We start from the raw sequence: 21,579 nt of genomic DNA on the forward strand, positions 1-21,579 counted from the left end.
GAGGCGAATGGTAATAAAAATATAAAAATGAAAATAATCTTTTATCTCACAACTCTCGTAATTACGGCTTTTAGCGAGCATGAGGGAAGTGAATGGTGCTTCTCAAACGGAAGGCTGCATCCTAAAATTCAGATGATTTCACATTTATTTTCGTGAATTTAAATGTGTGCAGCCTTCGTAGGATGCAGCCTTCCGTTTGAGAGGCACCCATAGATAAGCTTCGTTGAACTGAAAAAGGCTCTGAATGAGGAGTCGATTCCCCTTTATGGAATCCCTTTCCAAAGGTTGGAATCGACTCTCGATTCCCAACGCCTCGGAATCGATTCTTTTTGGAATCGATTCTCAGCCCTAGTTAGAAGTACAGATGCGATGTGAAGATCCTGTGTAGTGAGGACGCTTAAATTTTGCTTGATTTTATATCAGTTTCACATTCCAGTTTCCAAGTCAGATCATAGTCTAAGAGACCCCATTTTAGCTACATTTTGACTAAATTTACCTTTACATCCTTTGTATTAGTGTAGAAAAAATTAAACTAAAATGGAAATTCTTGCATCACATACAAACTTGTATGAATAAGTCTGCACTGCCTTCTAGTGGCATTATATAAAACTACAATATATGGAGGAACGGCAACAACAGATCATCACCACACATCACTAATTTACAGCAGTCACAAAACCGTTCACACATATAAATGTGTCACAAATATGTATTGACATTGTGGTAGGATACATATAAAACTCATCTGCACCTGATACAAAAATGGAAGCTTTATATTAAAATTACTCGTTTGCGGCAAACTAGCCTAGTTTTTTATGTTTGTCTGCAAATGATCTGTTATATTGATCAAGCATTTCACAAAGGCGCGGGAAATTCTGTATGCCACTGAAATCAATACACTTTAATTTGGCCCATCTGTTGTTTTGGGAGACTATAAGCTTAAGTGGAACAATTATAATAAACAATAAAAATTACTCCGATAAAGAATAAGCCCATAAACCAATATTTGTACAAATAGTCTAACTTAACGAAATTAGAGTCGACTAACTAACAATGGTTTTGACATCAGATAGTGCTTCATGGCGAACTGAATTTCCAAACTAGCTAGCTAGGTCTTTGTATTGCAATTTTCTGTTATTTTCATGTTTGATATTTGTTTTATCTCAAGTAAAATACCACCAGACTACAAATGTGTGTCTGGAACTTGTCAAGACTTTAATATTACCTGTCTGACGGGTTTACTAGAGACTTTATTAATTACTCTGTGACGGTGCAAACTTATAAGATGAAACCCCCTTGAATGCCGATTCACCTAAAATATTTATTTACCCAACATTACATAAATACTCATACCGGTATTATGAACATTGCCAAACAATTTGAGAACGTTCTAACAGTGAGAAATAAATAAAAATAAAAATAATAGAAGTTTCGCGAGTCAGACGTCACGTAGATGCGTGACGTAAGTTAGTGATCTAAAGAAAGAACATGGCGACTGACGAGGATTCGGAAGATTATTTTGTTAGAGAAATAGAAAAAAATGACGGGTCTGTTTTAAGAATATATCAGTGCAGCAGAGGGGACGTGGGCTGTGTAGTATGGGACGCTGCTATTGTCCTGTCAAAATACCTCGAAACGGAACAATTTTACAGTGTTCAGTCTCGTGTTAGTACGTGGCGCTCCAAGAACATTGTTGAACTGGGCGCTGGAACAGGACTCGTGGGTCTCGTGGCTGCAACTCTGGGGTGAGTTATAAATTCTGTCATATGAACATGTCTATTAAATAATAATAATTCTTAAACAACCTTAATAGAGAAAAAAATCAATCAATCAATAAGATGTGATATGTCGTCATTTAATTTGCTAAAGAAAATGTATGTTCTGAAAGTTGTATGTTAGGATTTTGATTCATTCCTCTTTGTTCTGGTAATAAATATAATGCTCAAATGTGGTTCATTTAAAAGTATATTAGTAATGTGAATAATGTGCACCTTTAGGGCAAATGTCACAGTGACAGATCTGGAAGACCTGCAGCCTCTCCTTCAACTAAACATTAAGAAAAATCAGCATCTCATCCACACAGGCTCAATCACAGCAAAGGTACTGAAATGGTTTGTACTACATTACTACAGTCAATATATATATTTGTCCAAATTCACTGGGTTGCCACCACATGATAGCTACCATGATCACATGACCATAGTTCATCCACAAATGAAAATTCGGTCATCATTTACTCATCTTTATGTTTTCCTAATCTGTATGACTAGCTGTGCTACTGTACAATGAAATATTTTATTTAATTAAAATGAATGAAATAATGACAACTTCTGAAACCTTTTCCTTTTAAAAGGGGAGGAAATGTCAAAGAATTTCTACCTCATTCTCATTATATTCTGATGGCCGATTGTATCTACTATGAGCAGGTACTGTACCTATGAATATTACACAATAATTATTTATTTACTTTTCTTACATCTAAATCCTTTGTTACCAATACAGCAATAGTTAGCTCTACAGTAGAGAATAGTTAACAGTACTAGGTTTAATAGCCTCATCAGTAATATTATTTAATATTAATATTTAATATTCCACAGTCAGTGGAACCACTAGTAGAGACTCTGAAACTCTTGGCTGGACCAGAGACGTGTATCATCTGTTGCTTTGAGCAACGCACTGTTGGTGTCAATCCTGAGATAGAGAAGAGATTCTTTGAGGTAAGAGAATCAAACTGTAAAACTCTTAAGGGTGTGTTCACACTTGTAGTTCGGTTCGTTTGGCTCGGACCAAAAAAAGAAAACAATACATTTGGTCCTGGTCCACTTAGCATTCACACTGGCATTTATGACAGCGAACCTAAAGGCATAGTGATACGTTCACAACCTGATTGGTCGGGTTGAATGATGTATATTTCGTGACGGAACTCACTGAACACCCTAAACAAAAGGAGTGTTCGACTTAAAGCGGCGCTGCGCAGATTGATCGGTGTATGACATCAAAGTACCCATTCACCGATCGGTCTGCGCAGTGCCGCTTTAAATCGAACACACCTAATGCCGTCTGCCGGACTAAGCGTGCTCAATGCTGCGTGTACTTATGATTTTATTTTCACCACCTGCAAACTCATGAAGAGCTCATAAAAGGCACTTTACCTCCTCGTTGCTCCACGTTTGCCCTCTGCTCGTTTTGTTTTGGATACACCGCTCGTTCCGCGTCATGTTGCATAGCGTCGCATCTTGTCATTACTTCCTGTTTTTGGTTCGTTTAGAAGTTTTTGGTCCGTGATGCGTTCATATTTCATTCGAACCGCACCAGAGTTCGTTTGGAAGCGGACCGAGACCCATCTTTTTAGCGGTCTCAGTCCGCTTATTTGGTGCACACCAGGGTTTGGATGGCAGCGTTCACACTTACACAAATGAACCGCACTAACAGAGCAATCGCACCAGAGTTCATTTTAATCGAACCAAACATGACAAGTGTGAACACACCCTAAATCTTCACTTTGTCATATTTAGTGGCACAAGTTAATGAGAGTGTGTTTGACCTGTTGGTCCTTTAGCTCCAAGTAATGGTAGATTTTATATATTTGTTGTATGAGTAAAAACCCAATTAAATGCATCCCCATGCTGAATCTGCTACTGTCTTTTTCCTCATGTAATACTCTGTTTCACAGCTACTTCTGCAAGAATTCCAGTCAGAGATGATCCCATCTGAGAAACAAGACCCTGAGTTCAACAGTCCTGACATTCACATGCTCCACCTGCGACGAAGAGTCCACTGAATGCCTTATGAGCTCTTCTGTTTGGGTTGTATGTGTTTGTGTTTCAGTGGATTGTGTTGTTGTTGGTCAGATGTTCAACACTGAACCATATGAATACAAACTATTTTTAAGTGCTTATGTGGTTTGGGAGGTTGGCCTTAATGTGAGCTTAAGTGTCTTTTTAGACAAACAAGTTAAAGTGAATGGTTGTGTGCACCTGTGTTAAACTGGCAAAAATAAATCTCAAATGTGTTTTTTTACATACCGATTAAGAGAATGTTAACCTGAGTGTGATCTGTGAATAAACACTTTCTAAAATGATCAAAAAGTAAGCATGTGATTTGTGTTGTTTCAGCCTCTTTTACAGCAGGATCAGTTTTGTCCATTGTCATTCTGCGTCACTGAATGCATTACTTTAGGGATGGCAAAGTTGTGGTTGCAGTTTACAGTGGAGATGTTTATGATTAGTAGAATCTTTCATAATTTCTTAAAACTTAAGTAACTAAAGAGCTACATCTGGACTCAGACATACTTTGAAATTTCTTATGAAATTCAGGGAAAAGTAATACATTTAGAAATTGCTGTTGAGATTTAAAGCATCTGTTTATTTAATTATTAGATTCTTCATAATGTTTTTTATTTAAACATTTAAGTCCTTTACAATTTCTCCTTTGAGTTTGGTGTAATTCAGTGATTCCAACTTGGGGCACTTGGAAACATTTTTATTCTTATTTGTTAAATCTATAAAATACAAATTATGGCTTTAAAATAAACATTTTAGGAATTTATTTTATTGTGAAAAGTATACAGTTAAAGTACAGTACTGTGCAAAAGTCTTAGGCCATTAGTATTAGTAAAGAAATCTTTTCGCTGTAGTGTGTAGGAAATATCAGTTTACATTTCCAAACATTTCTTTCGCCATTGTAGTAATCCAGTTAGATTTTTGTTAGCACAAGGAGTCTGACAACAGGCAGTGATCCACACAGAGATCTGATGATCTCACCATCAACCAGTCCGTCTGGAATTACATGAAAAAACAGAGACAGACTAAATCCAGTAGAACTGTCAACGTCTCCAAGATGCTAGAAGAAACCTACCTGCAAAGCCACAGTACTGTGAAAAGTTTTAAGCACTTGTGTAAAAATACTGTGTAAAAATACTGTAAAGTGAGGGTGCTTTCAAAAATGTCATAAATAGATTTTATTTATCAGTTAACTTCTATTAACTAAATCAAATCAACATTTGGTGTGACCAACCTTTGCATTTAAAACAGCTTTTGTCCTAGGTGCACTTGCGCATAGTTTTTCGGGTAGGTTTGCAGGTAGGCTTCTTCAAGCATCTTGGAGACGTTGACACCGTTCTTCTGGATTTACGTAGTCTGTCTCAGTTTTTTTTCTGTTTCTTCATGTAATCCCAAACGAACTGGATGATGGTGAGATCATCAGATCTCTGTGTGGAGCACTGGCTGTTGTCAGACTCCTTGTGCACACAAAAAGGCATTATCACGGCATTATTCCAATTAATGGCAAAATAAATGTTTAGAAATGTAAACTGATATTTATACTGACACACTACAGCAAAAGATAGAAATAACTGACTTAAAACCATTTTTTGTTGGTGAAAATACAAATGGCCTAAGACTTCTGCACAGTAGTGTGTATATATATATATATATTTGGGATAGTCTTTGGGATAAAAATGCTAATAGGACTTAGCATTTTTTAGCTGTGCCAAAATGATAGTGGAGTCAATATCAGGAACTTGTCCAAATGCTAATAATAATGCTGAACAGATTCTGTATTCTTCAACTGATTCTACTTCGGACCACCTGATCTTACCTGGTCTCCCCCCTTCTACTCAAATATGACATTGATTTAAAATAATGCATGGACTGAATTAAGTGGTGTTACGTGGGAACGTGACAGAGGACTGTGAAGAGATCAATCGTTTAAGCTTCTATATTTTCATGATCTCATATACTGTAAATTTAACTTTTTTAAGGATTAGTCAGATGCAGGTTCTTCATTAAATCTTAATTATATAAACAGTATTTACTGGTTTACCAACATTCTATGTTCAGACTTGGGGCTATATTTGGTGGAAATTACTGTTACGCAATTTACAGGTGGGAGGAAAAACCTTTTACTCATAACACTGCACCCTTTTCTAAAAACAGCATTCGGTCAGAACAGAATTCCAGAGCCTAGGGCAGTACAAAGAGAATAAGTCGAAAGAGAAGACTGCTCATTTAGGTGAACTCCCGGAGTTGTCATTGTATCTGGGAAGGTAAAGTATATCATTTATATCTTTAGAATTGAGTTTAACTGCTAATTATAAGTCTGCAAATAACTGTAAAAAATATGACTGTAAATGTCTCCCCCGCCCCCCCAAAAAGTCGACTTTTCAAAAAGAAAAAAATGCCTCCACCTCGTTTGAACCACCAAAAACTCAGGAATGAATCCACCGCAAAAGACAAAACAGGCACTCTCGACATCCCTTTGAAATTCTTGGATCAGGACTACCAGGAGCTGCAGAAGAGCTGTATCACCAATAAAAAGAGATTTGTTGATGACAAGTTCCCTCCAGACAGCAGCTCCATTGACCCAAAGAAGAAACTTAAACTGGATCTGGACCAAATCAAGTGGTTGAGGCCATCAGTAAGTTACCTGTATTGACTTTCTATCTTCAGACTTTCAGTAACTTTCAAAAAGAGTTCAAAGTACACAGGCATTATTGCTTGAAAGAATTCAAAAGCACTTGTTGAAAATAACCTGCCATCAAGTGTTGCAAAATGTTTCTTTGGGCTTGTCAGAACAGGTTCACTATTGTGGCAAGACATCTCAAGTGTCATGAAAGCAGACCCAAAGTACATTCTATGAGAAAATGTCGTCTTCTGGTATTCATAAATCCCTAGGCTGAATATTATTGCATAATTTATTTATTTTCTCTCTTTAGAACATAGTGGCAGACCCTCAGCTCATTGTAAAGGAGGTGTCCAGGTTTGACTATTCCCAAGGGTCTTATTTAGGTATGTTTAATAATGTATTTATTTAGTAGGCACTGGCTTTTAAATGATACCAACCCAATAAATAATGTCACTGTATATACACCAAAAAGACTTATGAACTCATTGAAATATCTATTTCTTTAATATTTGTGCCTTTACCTCAGGAAACTGCTGGTTTCTTGCTTCAGTTGGGGCTTTAACATTTCAGAAGGACATCATGACCAGGTCATGCCAGCTGACCAGTCATTTGGCAAAGATTATGCAGGGATATTTCAATTCAGAGTGAGTAATTTGGTCTTTTTCAACATAAATTGAATAATTTTTTTTTAAAATCACGTATCAGTCATTAAGCCTTATGTTCTGTATATTCTTAGTTCTGGAGGTTTGGCAAATGGATTGAAGTTGTCATTGATGACAAACTGCCAACAATCAATGGAAAGCTCATTTTTGTTCATTCAAAAACATCTAATGAGTTTTGGCCTGCCTTACTGGAGAAAGCGTATGCCAAGTAGGTGCCAGTATGTTGTGGAAAAAATATTTTCATTTCCATTGAACATAAAAATATGCTTTTACCATAAGAGTTTATGACCCTTATTATATGTTTCGTGTGTATCACATTAGAATTTAATCCCTAAGAATCCAACATTATAAGCATGTTTGCAATGCCTTTTACAGGGTGTGCGGCTCCTATGCTGACATGCATGCTGGTAGTGTATCTGAGGCTCTGTTGGACTTCACCGGTGGCGTCCATGTGTACTTCAAACTGAAAAAAACGTCCACTGATTTGTGGAGCCTGATGGACCGTGCAGCCAAAACAAAGGCCCTGATGGGTTGCAGCACTTCTCAAGGGGTAAGCAGTTCCAGTGTCCTCAGACTGAAGCTTTCATTATTGTGACATATGAATTAAATATAAACAGCAGCAAGGAACAATGCAAAGCACTGGTTATACGTAAAACCATATTTATCTCTGTGTCATTACTGATATATTATTTTTTATCTATATATATATATATATATAGATAAAAAAAAATATATCAGTAATGACACAGAGATAAATATGGTTTTACGTATAACCAGTGCTTTGCATTGTTCCTTGCTGCTGTTTATATTTAATTCATATGTCACAATAATGAAAGCTTCAGTCTGAGGACACTGGAACTGCTTACCCCTTGAGAAGTGCTGCAACCCATCAGGGCCTTTGTTTTGGCTGCACGGTCCATCAGGCTCCACAAATCAGTGGACGTTTTTTTCAGTTTGAAGTACACATGGACGCCACCGGTGAAGTCCAACATATATCAGGACACATCTGCAAACACAGTATTACCCAATGGTATCGTTCAAGGCCATGCGTATACAGTGACAGAGGTTTTCAAGGTAAGTCTTCACAGAATTAAATGTCATTTAAATGTCTTTGTCTCCCGGTGCAATTTCCCATAGCTGAGTTCCCCTGTTATACAGCCGGCTTTTGATGTTCCTGGGTCTGGAGCGGATTCTCCTGTTTTAGCCATGCCATGGTATGGAGCTTTGCTCTCACGTCCAGCAATTACTGAATTTTGTTCTTGAAAGTCCCTCCTCCCAATTCTCTTTAAGGATGTCAAGCACACAGCACAGTCAACATCCATAGAGCAGCTTGAATGGGTAAAACCCAGTGGAAGCTTGAAGAACCTCTCAGACTGTGAATAGCGAGCTCAAGCCACATCCCAAGTTCTAACTTCCTCTTGAACTTACAAATCATATATTCATGTCTGATTAATTTGTTCAACCAGCCCATCAATTTGGGGAAGGTGAATGCTTGTATGAATCAACTTAATTCCTAACAATTCAAAGATTCATACAGTCAATTCATTCAAATGGTCCTCAACCAGCTGAACCGCCTGCTCTAGTAACGTGGAGTGATGAGACTGGACCCCTTCCGCCATTTGTTCTGAAAGTTGTGGGGTAAATCATTCCATCACCACCAGGTCAATTATTGCCACCACGTTGCGTGACTCTGTCAGCGAAAGTCCAGGCATCCTGGAGCCGTTGAGTGTAGGCAAATGGGTGGCCGCTTTCTATGAAGGCTAGGGATCGGTACTTCTGTCAGTGTTGTTCTGGGCTGCAAGGGACCCACCCATTGCCGAATAGCTCTTTTGAAGTCATCATATGCCAGGAGGATCCCCACCAGCAATTGTTGGTCCACCAGTTGGGCTTCCCCAGACAGAAGCATGATCAGAGTCTGCTTGAAAAGCTTGAGGAAGGCCTCTCCATCATCCTGAGGCCCTATCTTCAACATGATCATATGTGGAATGGGGACGACAGTCTTCAGGATGGTGGCTTGTCTCCCCTCCTTGTTTATTCAGTTTCTCCTCCTGAGCAGGGAGAACTGTACAAAATCTTTCCTTCTGCTTTGTGCACAGCTCAATGAGGGCTTGGTAATGTTTCTGGTGGATGCCAGAAACAAATGAACAAAAGGTGCTATTCAACAGGAAATATCAGGCTCAAGTTCCGGAGCACAATCTTGTGACTGGCGATCACCCCCCTTCTTCTCCTCGAGAAAAGATGTGAGCTGCGTCCCAATTCAGAGGCTGCACTTTTCGAAGCCTGCATTCTAAGACTGACTGTGTCAGTGCAGGCTCCTTCAAATGTGGCTTTGAAATGCGTCCTTCGTTTCCCTGGCAATGATGGATCCTTCGCGGCCTAGCTTATCCCAGAATTCATTGTGCACTGGTGACAACAGAATTTTTTTGAGAGAAATGGCTGGATTTTTTTGAGAGAAATGGCTTAAGTATCGGGTTTCAACTTACTTGAATATCTAAAGATACATATGTTAAAAAAGGCTGACTTATATTGAAAAGGCTGACTTACAGACATTGACTTAGACTTATATCTTACTAAGATGCAATTGTATATAGTTTATACTCTATATTATGTACAGAATGGACCAAGGTGAGCATATTTAGACAGGCTGTGAACCCTGTATTGTTTTCAGATAGTAAAATATAACTTTCAAAAATGTCCAGTACAAATGTTACTGTCGCTCGTCAACGGCAGCTGTCACAGTTGCTAGGTGACAAGATTAATCCTCAGTTGGCTAGACCGTCCAATTTAAACAAGGCTTGGTCATACCTCCATGCAGGGGTGACCTTTGAAGTCCATGTCCTTCAAAGGATTCAGCCTCTGAAAAATTGACTGTTTACTAAAAATTGACTGTTTACATCTTTTTAGAGCTGCATTTCAGCAGAATTTAATTTTGTTTTCATTATTTTTTTCATTTTTTTCTGCTTTGACACCATCTGTATTGTATAAAGCGCTATATAAATAATGGTGACTTGACTTAACAGTATTTATTGTGACATTCTACAGAAATGTAATGAGCCTACATTAAGGGTTTATAGACTTTCACACTGAAAGTATGTGCATTTGACAGGTAACATGCCAAGGAGAACCAGTAAGGTTGGTGAGAGTGTTGAATCCATGGGGAAAAGGCGAGTGGAACGGTGCCTGGAGTGACAAGTAAGAGTCACATGAAACTACAGGCTTACTGATCACAGCATTGATGTATCAAGTGTCATTGTTTATTTATAACACTTATAGATTCATCATTACTATATTAAATCAAATTCTTGAAGAGGTTTGAGAGTTACTTAGAGAGTACTAAATTGCTAGTATGCGAAACAAGGTTTTGTAAACAAAGGTAGCTTACAAACATTAGTGCAGCATCCCAGTCTGCCTACTATACTATGCTCTAAAAATATGTGCTCTTTTATTTTTATTTATTTATTTGGATGTGTAGCAGAAGAGTAGGCTAGTTTTGTCATACTGTACACTATCACATTGTAAAAACATTTTTTGCATAGCTATTACTGGAATCCACATTTAATTTAATTTCATGCTTACTGCGTACCTGTTTAAGCAACTCACCGATTCTTCCTACCATATTGGAATTTCTGAATCCATATTCATATTGGATTACTGAATCGATTCCCTCTCCAAAGAGCAAGAGGTTGTGTGCTATATTATTTGCCATTAAAGTGTGCATGGAAAAAGTAGAACATCCTGGTATCTTTGGGTTACTAATTTCAGCATACTATAATTTGTGCAGCGTCGGTGCCATGAGGGGGCCTCAGGGGGCCCAGCCATGCCACCTGTGCCCCCTCACCTTTGGTGCCATCTCAGTAGTGGGTGCCCTGATTTAAGTCTGTGAGGCAGGCTACTGCCCTGGGAAGATCTCCCACTCAGAAGTATGAGATGGGTGTAGGCTGTCAAATACATGGATTAAAAGCTAAATGTTTTCATTTCGGTTCGTTCTTAGCAAAAATATTTTTTTCGTTCAGGTTCCAAAACGAAATAAGAACAGAACAGTGTTCGCTTTATAAATAATTCTAATAATCTTTGCTAATATTCTTGAATCTTCAAACTGCTAACACTTCGAATTATGCCTTCATTGTATGACCAAAAATGACAAAATATTTTAGGTTTCAGCTGTTTGATCGTGCCAGCTCCTCACGCGCACACTATATATTCATTGCAAACAGCGCAGCCTGTTCGTTATCAAAATAAAATACAGTCACCCAAACATATAAAAAGTTATAAAAGCATGAGCACTGGTCCACTGTGGCAAATGTATGCTCATTATGATTTTTTCCGTCAATATTGGGACGCGCATGAAGTACAAAACCTAGTTTACCTAATAAATAATAGTTTCGCTTCAAATATATCGCGAATATGGAAATATTTGGATTTGTGACAAATAAAGGTAGGCTACGTGAGCCCAACTTTACTTTCAGTTTAGCTTTAAATGAATTTGTTTGGCTTGTTTATAGAGCGTTTGCACTTACGTCATGGTTTGGTCAGTTACCCGGATGCGCGGCCATATTGGAGATACTCGGATGTAAACAACAGCATGGATTGCACCCTATAGCTAGGCCTATATTATTATATTATATACTGCAATTATATTTATTCATTAGAAATGAATAAATTATATATTTTTAATTCTTGTTCTGTTGTGAATACGGTTAAGTTTAAAGGATTTGTTGTGGAGTGAGGGGAACTAAAATAGACTATAGTGTTTATATTGTTGGTTAATTGTAACATTACGCTTTAGGCCTGACGGTATTATTTCTGAATGTAATAAAATGTGATTTATGCGTGACTTATCTGTTTTATTTTCCTCTCAAAAACTTAAACTTTATATTTAGCGTGTTTTTTTTAAAACATGCAGCAAACGAAAGTAGGCGATGAATCGGTTAAAAATTCTTACTGTCGGTTAACAAATTTACATTAGTATTCTTATGCTTGGCTTCCCAGATTCTGGGCCAAATCTGCCGTTCGACACTTCTGGCTTCATTCTGGCGTTGTTTTTTCACAGTCTTTATTGCAAATGTTTGTGTTTTTTTTTAAATTTGTTATTTGTATAGATTCTGACAATTAAAACAAAAATCAGGCTAGTGTATTAATGACATCAGTTACTACTTTCCTTGTCTAGAAAGGGAAGTAACTTAAAATGTTATTTATGTGTTGTACTTTTCATATTTTTAGTAGCTATTTACCATTTTGGGTCTATAATAGGTTTAGCTTGCTAACATTTACTAGATGGGTCATTACTACTATACAATACATCTTCATGTCTCATCATATATGTATTATATTGGATAAAATATTAAAGCGGTCATAACACACACCCGGTTTCTGCCAATCTCATGTTAATCTTGAGTACCTATATGCATCCTTTATATCTCCGAAGAGTCTTTATTTTTATCAGATTTATAAAAGAAATATACAGCTTTACGGCTTCTCTCCGAAAACAGTAGAGCTCCTGGAGGCGTGCCGTGGGCGGAGCCAAAGAGTCACAAGCACACAAAGCTTTTGCGTACCAATCGTCTGCAGGCTGTGAAATCAACATAAAACAGGAACAAAAAAAATAAAATACCTGACGACTTCCGTAACCCAAATTAAGCATGTTGATGGGCTGCTCTTGATCTTGCTCTGGTTGATGTGTGCTCGCTCTTCTGGAAGAAGTGCCCATACAAAGAATTCCGCCCTTAATGACGTCATACAGGACCATACTTGGAAAAAAAACTTTCTGAAACTTAAACTTTAAAAGTCCCCTTTAAGCTCACAATTGTTCAATCAGTAAATTATTGATTTCTTTTTATCACAAATAAGCAGAGGCGGACAGTAACTAAGTACATTTACTTGAGTATTGTACTTAAGTACACTTTTTGAGTATCTGTAACCCCAGTTGTGAAACATTGCAATTTCTAATATTGGTTTCCTATTTTAATATACTTGAAAATATAATTTATTCCCGTGAAGCAAAGCTGGATTTTCAGCATCATTACTCCAGTCTTCAGTGTCACATGATCCTTCAGAAGCATAAGAAACTTCTTTAATAAACGTTATTGATCCCAAACTTTTGAATGGCAGTGTATTATACTGTAAAAAAAAAAAAACGTTTTCTCAGGTAACCTAAAATGTACATTATTTAGTCACGGGTAAAATTAAATACAAATAGCACATTAAAGTTAAAAGTTACACACTTTTTTTGTGTGCGCGCTGTACAGGTCTGGTATAAAGAATGTTTTTGCTCAGGTGGCCGTAATGTCCGCCCAATAGAGAAAAGTTTTGCTCAGCAAGAAAAAAAATTAGAGGGAACATTGATCATGTACACACATTCTAAAATTTATTTTAAAATATTCTGTTATGTTTTATTTTGTTAATGAAAATTATAATAATGAATAATTGGTAATCAGTTTATAATAGTTTTTTTTCTTATATGTTTTCAATATGGAGTTGGAGTCCTGTTAAAAGGCGTTCACACTAACTGTTTGTTGTTTTGTTTGTACGAGTCATATCACCAACGGTCACCGTCATTCATACCACCAGCATTCGCCTGTCAACAAAAGACAGCTTTTGTTGTCTTTTGTTTACAGGTTGCCTTTGTCAGTCTTTTGTAATAGGCTGTCTCTTTATAATGAACAAAAGCCAGTTCTTTAGTGTCGTCATAGGAAATTATGTCATTGTTTTTGGTGGGGAAAAAAAGAACAAAAGCACAAACATCGCATGGTCACTGTAAAACATTCCAGTCTGCTAAAATGAAAACAGTCTTTATTATAATATAAACATTTAAATAGATGGTTATTATTAAAGTTGACTTTAAACTGACACTCATCTAAGCTAACTCTCAGTCCATCAATCCTTGCTGTACAATTGTTAACTTTTGCTATTTATTTTCATCCTTTTTGGCATCCTGTCTATTTTCATGCTATTGAAAAGTCACTTATAGAGAAATACTTCCTTAAATTACTGCACAAATATATTCCGTTTCAAAGATATAATTTTATTTCCAGTGATATATCCCTGGTAGAGAATATACTGTCAGTCATACCAATATGATTATGCTATAACAAAACCCAATGTATTATTGTAATATATGCTTTTGCATAATTTTCAGGTCATCATTATGGAACAATGTGAGTGAAAGTGACCAATCCAAATGTCGTTCTTTGGCCATTGACGGAGAGTTCTGGTAGGCATTAACTGTAGTTTCAGATTGATCTTTTGCTGCATTAAACATGAATCAAATGTTTTCAGTAACACATATTTTACTGTAGGATGTCAATGGAGGACTTCACTGAAAACTTTAGGGGCATTGACATTTGCTGCCTCAGTCCTGATTTTCTGGACAGTTCCTCTACATGCAGATGGACTTCCACATGCTATTATGGCAGCTGGGATGCTGGGACTACAGCTGGTGGCCGTCCCAGTAATAAAGGTACGTAATATCTACAATGAGAGTGAGTGAAATCTTAATATGTTGAGGACCTTAATAATGTTGAGAACCGTTAAATGTTCAACAAGTAAACATATTTGTGTAGTGTTTGGGTGTCTACATACTTTTGGCCATTTAGTGTGTATATGTGTAAGACACAGGCCTGATTCTCTGAATGTGTTTTAGAGACTTTCTGGACAAACCCTCAGTTTCGGGTGAGGATTGAGGAGCTCGATGAGGAATGTGCTAGTGGCCAGTGTCCTGAAAACATACTGGTGTCCCTCATGCAGATCCATGAGAACAGATACAGAAGTCTTGTTTCTAACTACGCCATTGGCTTCAGTGTTTTTGTGGTCAGTAACAGAAGTCAAAGAATATAACTATTTTGGTTTCCACTTATTAATGGTGTGTTATTATTCTGTTTTCTACTTTAACAGATACCACCAGAGGCAAGTAAAATCTAATACACAAATATTTATTTAATTACTCTATTAACTATTTTTAGCTCTAAATAAAGTGGTTGCTTCAATACAAGTTTATATTTCATTCTCCTTTAGATGAAAGATGAGAAGTTCCAGCCAAGTTCTTCTACAATAAACGTCCTGTGGAAGCTAGTGAGAAATTTACCCAAGCAAGACATGTGATGAAATTCTTCAAGCTTGAACCAGGAGAGTATCTCATTGTACCATCCACTTTCAATCCTAATGAGTCTGGAAAATTCATGCTGTCCATCTTCTTAAGGAGTGAAACCCACAGGAGAAATTAGAAACCTGTCATGACATTGTATGAGATCAATTAGTGGGACACCAGTTGAATGGAAAGACACTAGTGCATTGATTTTATACGAGCTATTTTTTCTTTTTACTTTAGTGCAAAACATTCAGTCCATGGTCATGTAATTTTACGTAAATATATAGATTTTGTACTTCAGTTCTGTTTTACAAATGAGTACAAAGCAGTTTCTCAAAATCATTGTTTAATGCATAGATCTAGACAGGATGTTGTGCATACAAACACTATGCTTCAGAATTGCAGATTGAAAGGAATATGCCAATGGAATTTTTGTCATTCGAGCCTAACAGCTCAAGTTTGTATTGTGCATTATAAAAATTGCTTAAAGAAAGCAAACGTACATCTGAGTTGTACTTCATTTATGCTATTTTATATCTCTTTTCATATTACTTGATCTAGTTTTAAGTTATTTTTTTTATTTTAAGTTATTTTTTCTATTACTGCTATAACTGTCACATAATTTTATGTTGTTTTATGTTCATAAGAATTCCCATAAAGCCGAAATAATTTTCAAAGGATTCTACCTCAGACCACCTGATCATATCCCCTCTAAATAAACTACATATTAATTTAAAATAATACATAGACTGGGTTTGGTGGTTTATGGGCTCATATTAAGTCTCAGGTGTGAAAATGAGGATTGTGAAGAGATCAATAGCTTGAGTTTCTGTATTTTCTTGATCTCATATATAATTTATTAAGGACTAATCAGATGCAGTTTCTTTATTAATGACCTATTATATAAACATTGACTTTTATTTCTAAGTTAATTCTAAAACCTTTGAGATTCAAACGGCTTTTATTTGCCTATATTGATTTTTTTTCTATATTGAGTTTTATAGTTATTGTCTATATATAGTGGTGGAATTTACTGTTATGTAATTATATAACAGTGGTGGGAGGAATTTGGCATCTCTTTTAGTTCGCGCAATGGTATACTTGTGCAGTGACATTCTATGCAGAACCAGTGTTGCCAGACGTACGATAATTATCGTATGTGTACGATAATTTTGACCGTTGTACGATGTACGATCAATAATTTAAAAAATCCCATAATGTAGGATAATTTCAGAATGTTGTGACTCTTCAAATGATGGTAGTTGTAATCATAGGGTTTCTATACTCACCCACGAAATCGGCTCATTACAGACACTATAAATGCGCTCGTGCACACCTCAGAGTGTGTTAAGAATTTAGGTGCACTATCCTGCGGTCCATGACGGCAAGAACCCCCTCAACATCTGGCAACACGCAGGCTTCCGATGACAGAGACTCACAGGTGGAGTTATCTAGTTTTTTTTATCTATTGTGGTAATTTGCAGGTTGTGTCAAAAAGTTGTTGGTCTAGATAAATAGCTGTATTCTGTACGTTTGACTCATGTACGATACTTTTCTTCCAAATACGATCATTTTGAGCTTCTGGTACGATACTTGGACATTTCCAATCTGGCAACACTGTGTAGAACAAAACACTGCACACTTCCTGAAAACATCATTCAGTCTGAGCACAGTTCCAGAGTCAGAGCAAAGAGAATAAGTTAAATCTAGTGGGAGAAGACTGCTCATTTAGGTGAGTTGTTACCCTTGAAGGTAAAGTATATTATTTATATCTTCAAAATTGAATATATCCACTGATTATATTGTATGTCACTGAATAATTATCAAGAGATGTCTTTCAAAGGGATAAGATTACACTCTCAAACAAGTCCCTTATCTTTTAGGCCTTTGAAAACAAAACATAGCATAACATAGAGCTGTGACATCTCGCCAGACGTGACACCTTTATCTGTTTTTCGTTGTAGTTTATCATTAGAAAAAAAAAATGCCTCCACCTCTTGTAAACAAGAAACCCAGGAACGAATCCACCACAAAAGACAAAACAGGCACTCTCGACGACCCTTTGAAATTCTTGGATCAGGACTACCAGGAGCTGCGGAAGAGCTGTATCACCAATAAAAAGAGATTTGTTGATGACAAGTTCCCTCCAGACAGCAGCTCCATTGACCCAAAGAAGAAACTTGAACTGGATCTGGACCAAATCAAGTGGTTGAGGCCATCAGTAAGTTACCTGTATTGACTTAACATCTTCAGACCTTCAGTAACTTGTTTGAAAGAATCATTGTCAAAGTATGGCCAAATGTCTCTGTAGGCTTGTCAGAACAGGTTCACCTGTCACATTTCCCAGCATTTCTGATTTACAATAGTGGAAAGATATCTCAAGTGTCTTGAAAGCAGACCCAAAGTGCATTATATGAATCTAAATGTCTTTTTCTGGTATTCCTAAATCACTTGGCCAAATTTCATTGTATTTTCACTGTTTAGAAAATAGTAGCAGACCCTCAGCTTATTGTACAGGGGGTGTCCAGGTTTGACTATTCCCAAGGATCTTATTTAGGTATGTTTATTTATGTATTTCTATACATACTCCAGTAGCCATGATATCTACCCCGTAAATGATGTCACTGCATATACACCAGAAAGCCTTTGGTCAACTCATTGAAATATCTATTTCTTTAATATTTGTGCCTTTACCTCAGGAAATTGCTGGTTTCTTGCTTCAGTCGGGGCTTTAACATTTAAGAAGGACGTCATGGACCAGGTCATGTCAGCTGACCAGTCATCTGGCAAAGATTATGCAGGGATATTTCAATTCAGAGTGAGTTCTTTGGTCTTTTCAGTATAACTGAATACTGTTTTAAAATGACATCAGTCCTTAAGCCCAATGTTGTGCTTAATTTGTATAGTTCTGGCGGTTTGGGAAATGGATTGATGTTGTCATTGATGACAAACTTCCAACAATCAATGGCGAACTCGTTTTTGTCCTTTCAAAAACATCTAATGAGTTTTGGCCTGCCTTACTGGAGAAAGCTTATGCCAAGTAGGTGCCAGTATGTTGTGGTAAAATATTTTTTCTTATAGCATCAAATTATGTTTGTTTATTGAACATGAAATGATTTCACCATGACTTTATGGCCTTTGGTAATTCTTTAATATTTGTGCCTTTACCTTAGGAAATTGCTGGTTTCTTGCTTCAGTCGGGGCTTTAACATTTAAGAAGGACGTCATGGACCAGGTCATGTCAGCTGACCAGTCATCTGGCAAAGATTATGCAGGGATATTTCAATTCAGAGTGAGTTCTTTGGTCTTTTCAGTATAACTGAATACTGTTTTAAAATGACATCAGTCCTTAAGCCCAATGTTGTGCTTAATTTGTATAGTTCTGGCGGTTTGGGAAATGGATTGATGTTGTCATTGATGACAAACTTCCAACAATCAATGGCGAACTCGTTTTTGTCCTTTCAAAAACATCTAATGAGTTTTGGCCTGCCTTACTGGAGAAAGCTTATGCCAAGTAGGTGCCAGTATGTTGTGGTAAAATATTTTTTCTTATAGCATCAAATTATGTTTGTTTATTGAACATGAAATGATTTCACCATGACTTTATGGCCTTTAGTAAATGTTTTTTTTTTTATATAACTTGATTTTAAAGCTGCCTTACAGATGGAAGTATTTATAATTTTACATTGTCACAAACATAAGTCATTTTATAATCATCAAAAATTTGAGTATTCCAACAGCATGTTTGGTCCACTGTAGTATATACTTGATATGTAGAATGCTTTTTACAGGGTGTGCGGCTCCTATGCTGACATGCATGCTGGTCATGTGTCTGAGGCTCTGCTAGACTTCACCGGTGGCGTCCATGTGTGCTTTGAACTAGAAAAACCTGCTATTGATTTGTGGAGCCTGATGGACCGTGCAGCCAAAACAAAGGCTCTGATGGCCTGTGGCTCCCATCAGGGGGTAAGCAGTGACCTAAGGCTTGATCTTTCATTAACAGATATTATCATCTTGATCATCTAAAGCAGTGGTTTTCAAACCGGTCCTGCGAGCACCCCCAGCACAGCACATTTTCTGTGTCTCCCTTATCTATCACACCTGATTCAACTCATCAGCTCATTAGTAGAGACTGCAAGACCTGAAATGGGTGTGTCAGATATAGGGAGACATACAAAATGTGAGGTGCTAGGGGTGCTTGCAGGACCGGTTTGAAAACCACTGATCTAGAGGTCTGCGCGGGACTGTTTTTTTAGTCCCGCTCCCGCAAGTTTCTATTCCGCACCCACCCGCTCCCGCTATATATTCACTCTTTGTTCACCCGCTGTGAACCCATTTTTATTCATCTTGTCAGGATACAATTCGTTTAACATTGACAACACAATAGGGAGACCAATCCAAATGTCGTTCTTTGGCCATTGACGGAGAGTTCTGGTAGGCATTAACTGTAGTTTCAGATTGATCTTTTGCTGCATTAAACATGAATCAAATGTTTTCAGTAACACATATTTTACTGTAGGATGTCAATGGAGGACTTCACTGAAAACTTTAGGGGCATTGACATTTGCTGCCTCAGTCCTGATTTTCTGGACAGCTCTTCTAAATGCAGCTGGACAACAGCACGCTACAATGGCAGTTGGGAATCTGGGACTACAGCTGGTGGCTGCATCAATAATAAAGGTAGCTCATATGTGCATAGAGAGAGAGAGGCAAGTGATCATTTCATACAATTGCATATAACACAAATACTTTATTAATACAAATATTAGATACAGCATGCATATGCAACATGAAATTAATGGTCCATGGTGTTTGATTTAAATGTTGAACAAGCTATCTACATACTTTTGGCCATATGGTGTGTGTGCGTGTGTGCATCCTGTATATATGTATACTCTATGTACCACAGAGCTCTGATTCAATGGATGTCTTGTAGACTCTTTCTGGACGAACCCTCAGTTTCGGATGAGGATTGAGGAGCTTGATGAGGAATGTGCTAGTGGCCAGTGTCCTGAAAACATACTGGTGTCCCTCATGCAGATCCATGAGAACAGATACAGAAGTCTTGTTTCTAACTACGCCATTGGCTTCAGTGTTTTTGTGGTCAGTAACAGAAGTCAAAGAATATAACTATTTTGGTTTCCACTTATTAATGGTGTGTTATTATTCTGTTTTCTACTTTAACAGATACCACCAGAGGCAAGTAAAATCTAATACACAAATATTTATTTAATTACTCTATTAACTATTTTTAGCTCTAAATAAAGTGGTTGCTTCAATACAAGTTTATATTTCATTCTCCTTTAGATGAAAGATGAGAAGTTCCAGCCAAGTTCTTCTACAATAAACGTCCTGTGGAAGCTAGTGAGAAATTTACCCAAGCAAGACATGTGATGAAATTCTTCAAGCTTGAACCAGGAGAGTATCTCATTGTACCATCCACTTTCAATCCTAATGAGTCTGGAAAATTCATGCTGTCCATCTTCTTAAGGAGTGAAACCCACAGGAGAAATTAGAAACCTGTCATGACATTGTATGAGATCAATTAGTGGGACACCAGTTGAATGGAAAGACACTAGTGCATTGATTTTATACGAGCTATTTTTTCTTTTTACTTTAGTGCAAAACATTCAGTCCATGGTCATGTAATTTTACGTAAATATATAGATTTTGTACTTCAGTTCTGTTTTACAAATGAGTACAAAGCAGTTTCTCAAAATCATTGTTTAATGCATAGATCTAGACAGGATGTTGTGCATACAAACACTATGCTTCAGAATTGCAGATTGAAAGGAATATGCCAATGGAATTTTTGTCATTCGAGCCTAACAGCTCAAGTTTGTATTGTGCATTATAAAAATTGCTTAAAGAAAGCAAACGTACATCTGAGTTGTACTTCATTTATGCTATTTTATATCTCTTTTCATATTACTTGATCTAGTTTTAAGTTATTTTTTTTATTTTAAGTTATTTTTTCTATTACTGCTATAACTGTCACATAATTTTATGTTGTTTTATGTTCATAAGAATTCCCATAAAGCCGAAATAATTTTCAAAGGATTCTACCTCAGACCACCTGATCATATCCCCTCTAAATAAACTACATATTAATTTAAAATAATACATAGACTGGGTTTGGTGGTTTATGGGCTCATATTAAGTCTCAGGTGTGAAAATGAGGATTGTGAAGAGATCAATAGCTTGAGTTTCTGTATTTTCTTGATCTCATATATAATTTATTAAGGACTAATCAGATGCAGTTTCTTTATTAATGACCTATTATATAAACATTGACTTTTATTTCTAAGTTAATTCTAAAACCTTTGAGATTCAAACGGCTTTTATTTGCCTATATTGATTTTTTTTCTATATTGAGTTTTATAGTTATTGTCTATATATAGTGGTGGAATTTACTGTTATGTAATTATA

General features: G+C 36.8%; 3 protein-coding genes and 1 pseudogene across 4 annotated transcripts; all 4 read left to right on the forward strand.

Annotated features, from left to right (window-relative positions):
* The first annotated feature begins 1,431 nt into the window (after positions 1-1,431).
* On the forward strand, positions 1,432-4,045 carry LOC107732839 (valosin containing protein lysine (K) methyltransferase). Of its 2 annotated transcripts, XM_016544264.1 has the most exons (5): positions 1,433-1,745; positions 1,998-2,111; positions 2,354-2,426; positions 2,598-2,717; positions 3,674-4,045. In XM_016544264.1, exons 1-5 carry the CDS (start codon positions 1,489-1,491, stop codon positions 3,779-3,781), a joined length of 672 nt encoding a protein of 223 aa, XP_016399750.1. In that variant the 5' UTR covers positions 1,433-1,488; the 3' UTR covers positions 3,782-4,045. The 2 variants fall into 2 exon arrangements, with proteins under 2 accessions (XP_016399754.1, XP_016399750.1); XM_016544268.1 differs by lacking the exon at positions 2,598-2,717 and having other exon boundaries at positions 1,432-1,745.
* A 2,127-nt stretch (positions 4,046-6,172) lies between these two features.
* LOC107732437 (calpain-1 catalytic subunit-like) lies at positions 6,173-15,567 on the forward strand (annotated as a pseudogene).
* Positions 15,568-16,721: 1,154 nt separating this feature from the next.
* Positions 16,722-19,176, forward strand: LOC107732692 (calpain-1 catalytic subunit-like). The gene is made up of 6 exons (XM_016544108.1): positions 16,722-16,882; positions 17,115-17,371; positions 17,635-17,707; positions 18,324-18,442; positions 18,531-18,664; positions 18,942-19,176. Exons 2-6 carry the CDS (start codon positions 17,135-17,137, stop codon positions 19,174-19,176), a joined length of 798 nt encoding a protein of 265 aa, XP_016399594.1. The 5' UTR covers positions 16,722-16,882; positions 17,115-17,134.
* Positions 19,177-19,550: 374 nt separating this feature from the next.
* LOC107732446 (calpain-2 catalytic subunit-like) lies at positions 19,551-20,947 on the forward strand. Its single transcript, XM_016543787.1, has 5 exons — positions 19,551-19,584; positions 19,670-19,830; positions 20,087-20,253; positions 20,338-20,349; positions 20,458-20,947. The coding sequence occupies exons 2-5, from the start codon at positions 19,671-19,673 to the stop codon at positions 20,542-20,544; spliced, it is 426 nt and encodes a 141-aa protein (XP_016399273.1). The 5' UTR covers positions 19,551-19,584; position 19,670; the 3' UTR covers positions 20,545-20,947.
* The last annotated feature ends 632 nt before the right edge of the window (positions 20,948-21,579 follow it).

Source organism: Sinocyclocheilus rhinocerous, unplaced genomic scaffold (assembly GCF_001515625.1).
Source record: "Sinocyclocheilus rhinocerous isolate Xijiao unplaced genomic scaffold, SAMN03320098_v1.1 scaffold1635, whole genome shotgun sequence".
In the NCBI taxonomy this organism is placed as follows: Eukaryota; Metazoa; Chordata; class Actinopteri; order Cypriniformes; family Cyprinidae; genus Sinocyclocheilus; species Sinocyclocheilus rhinocerous.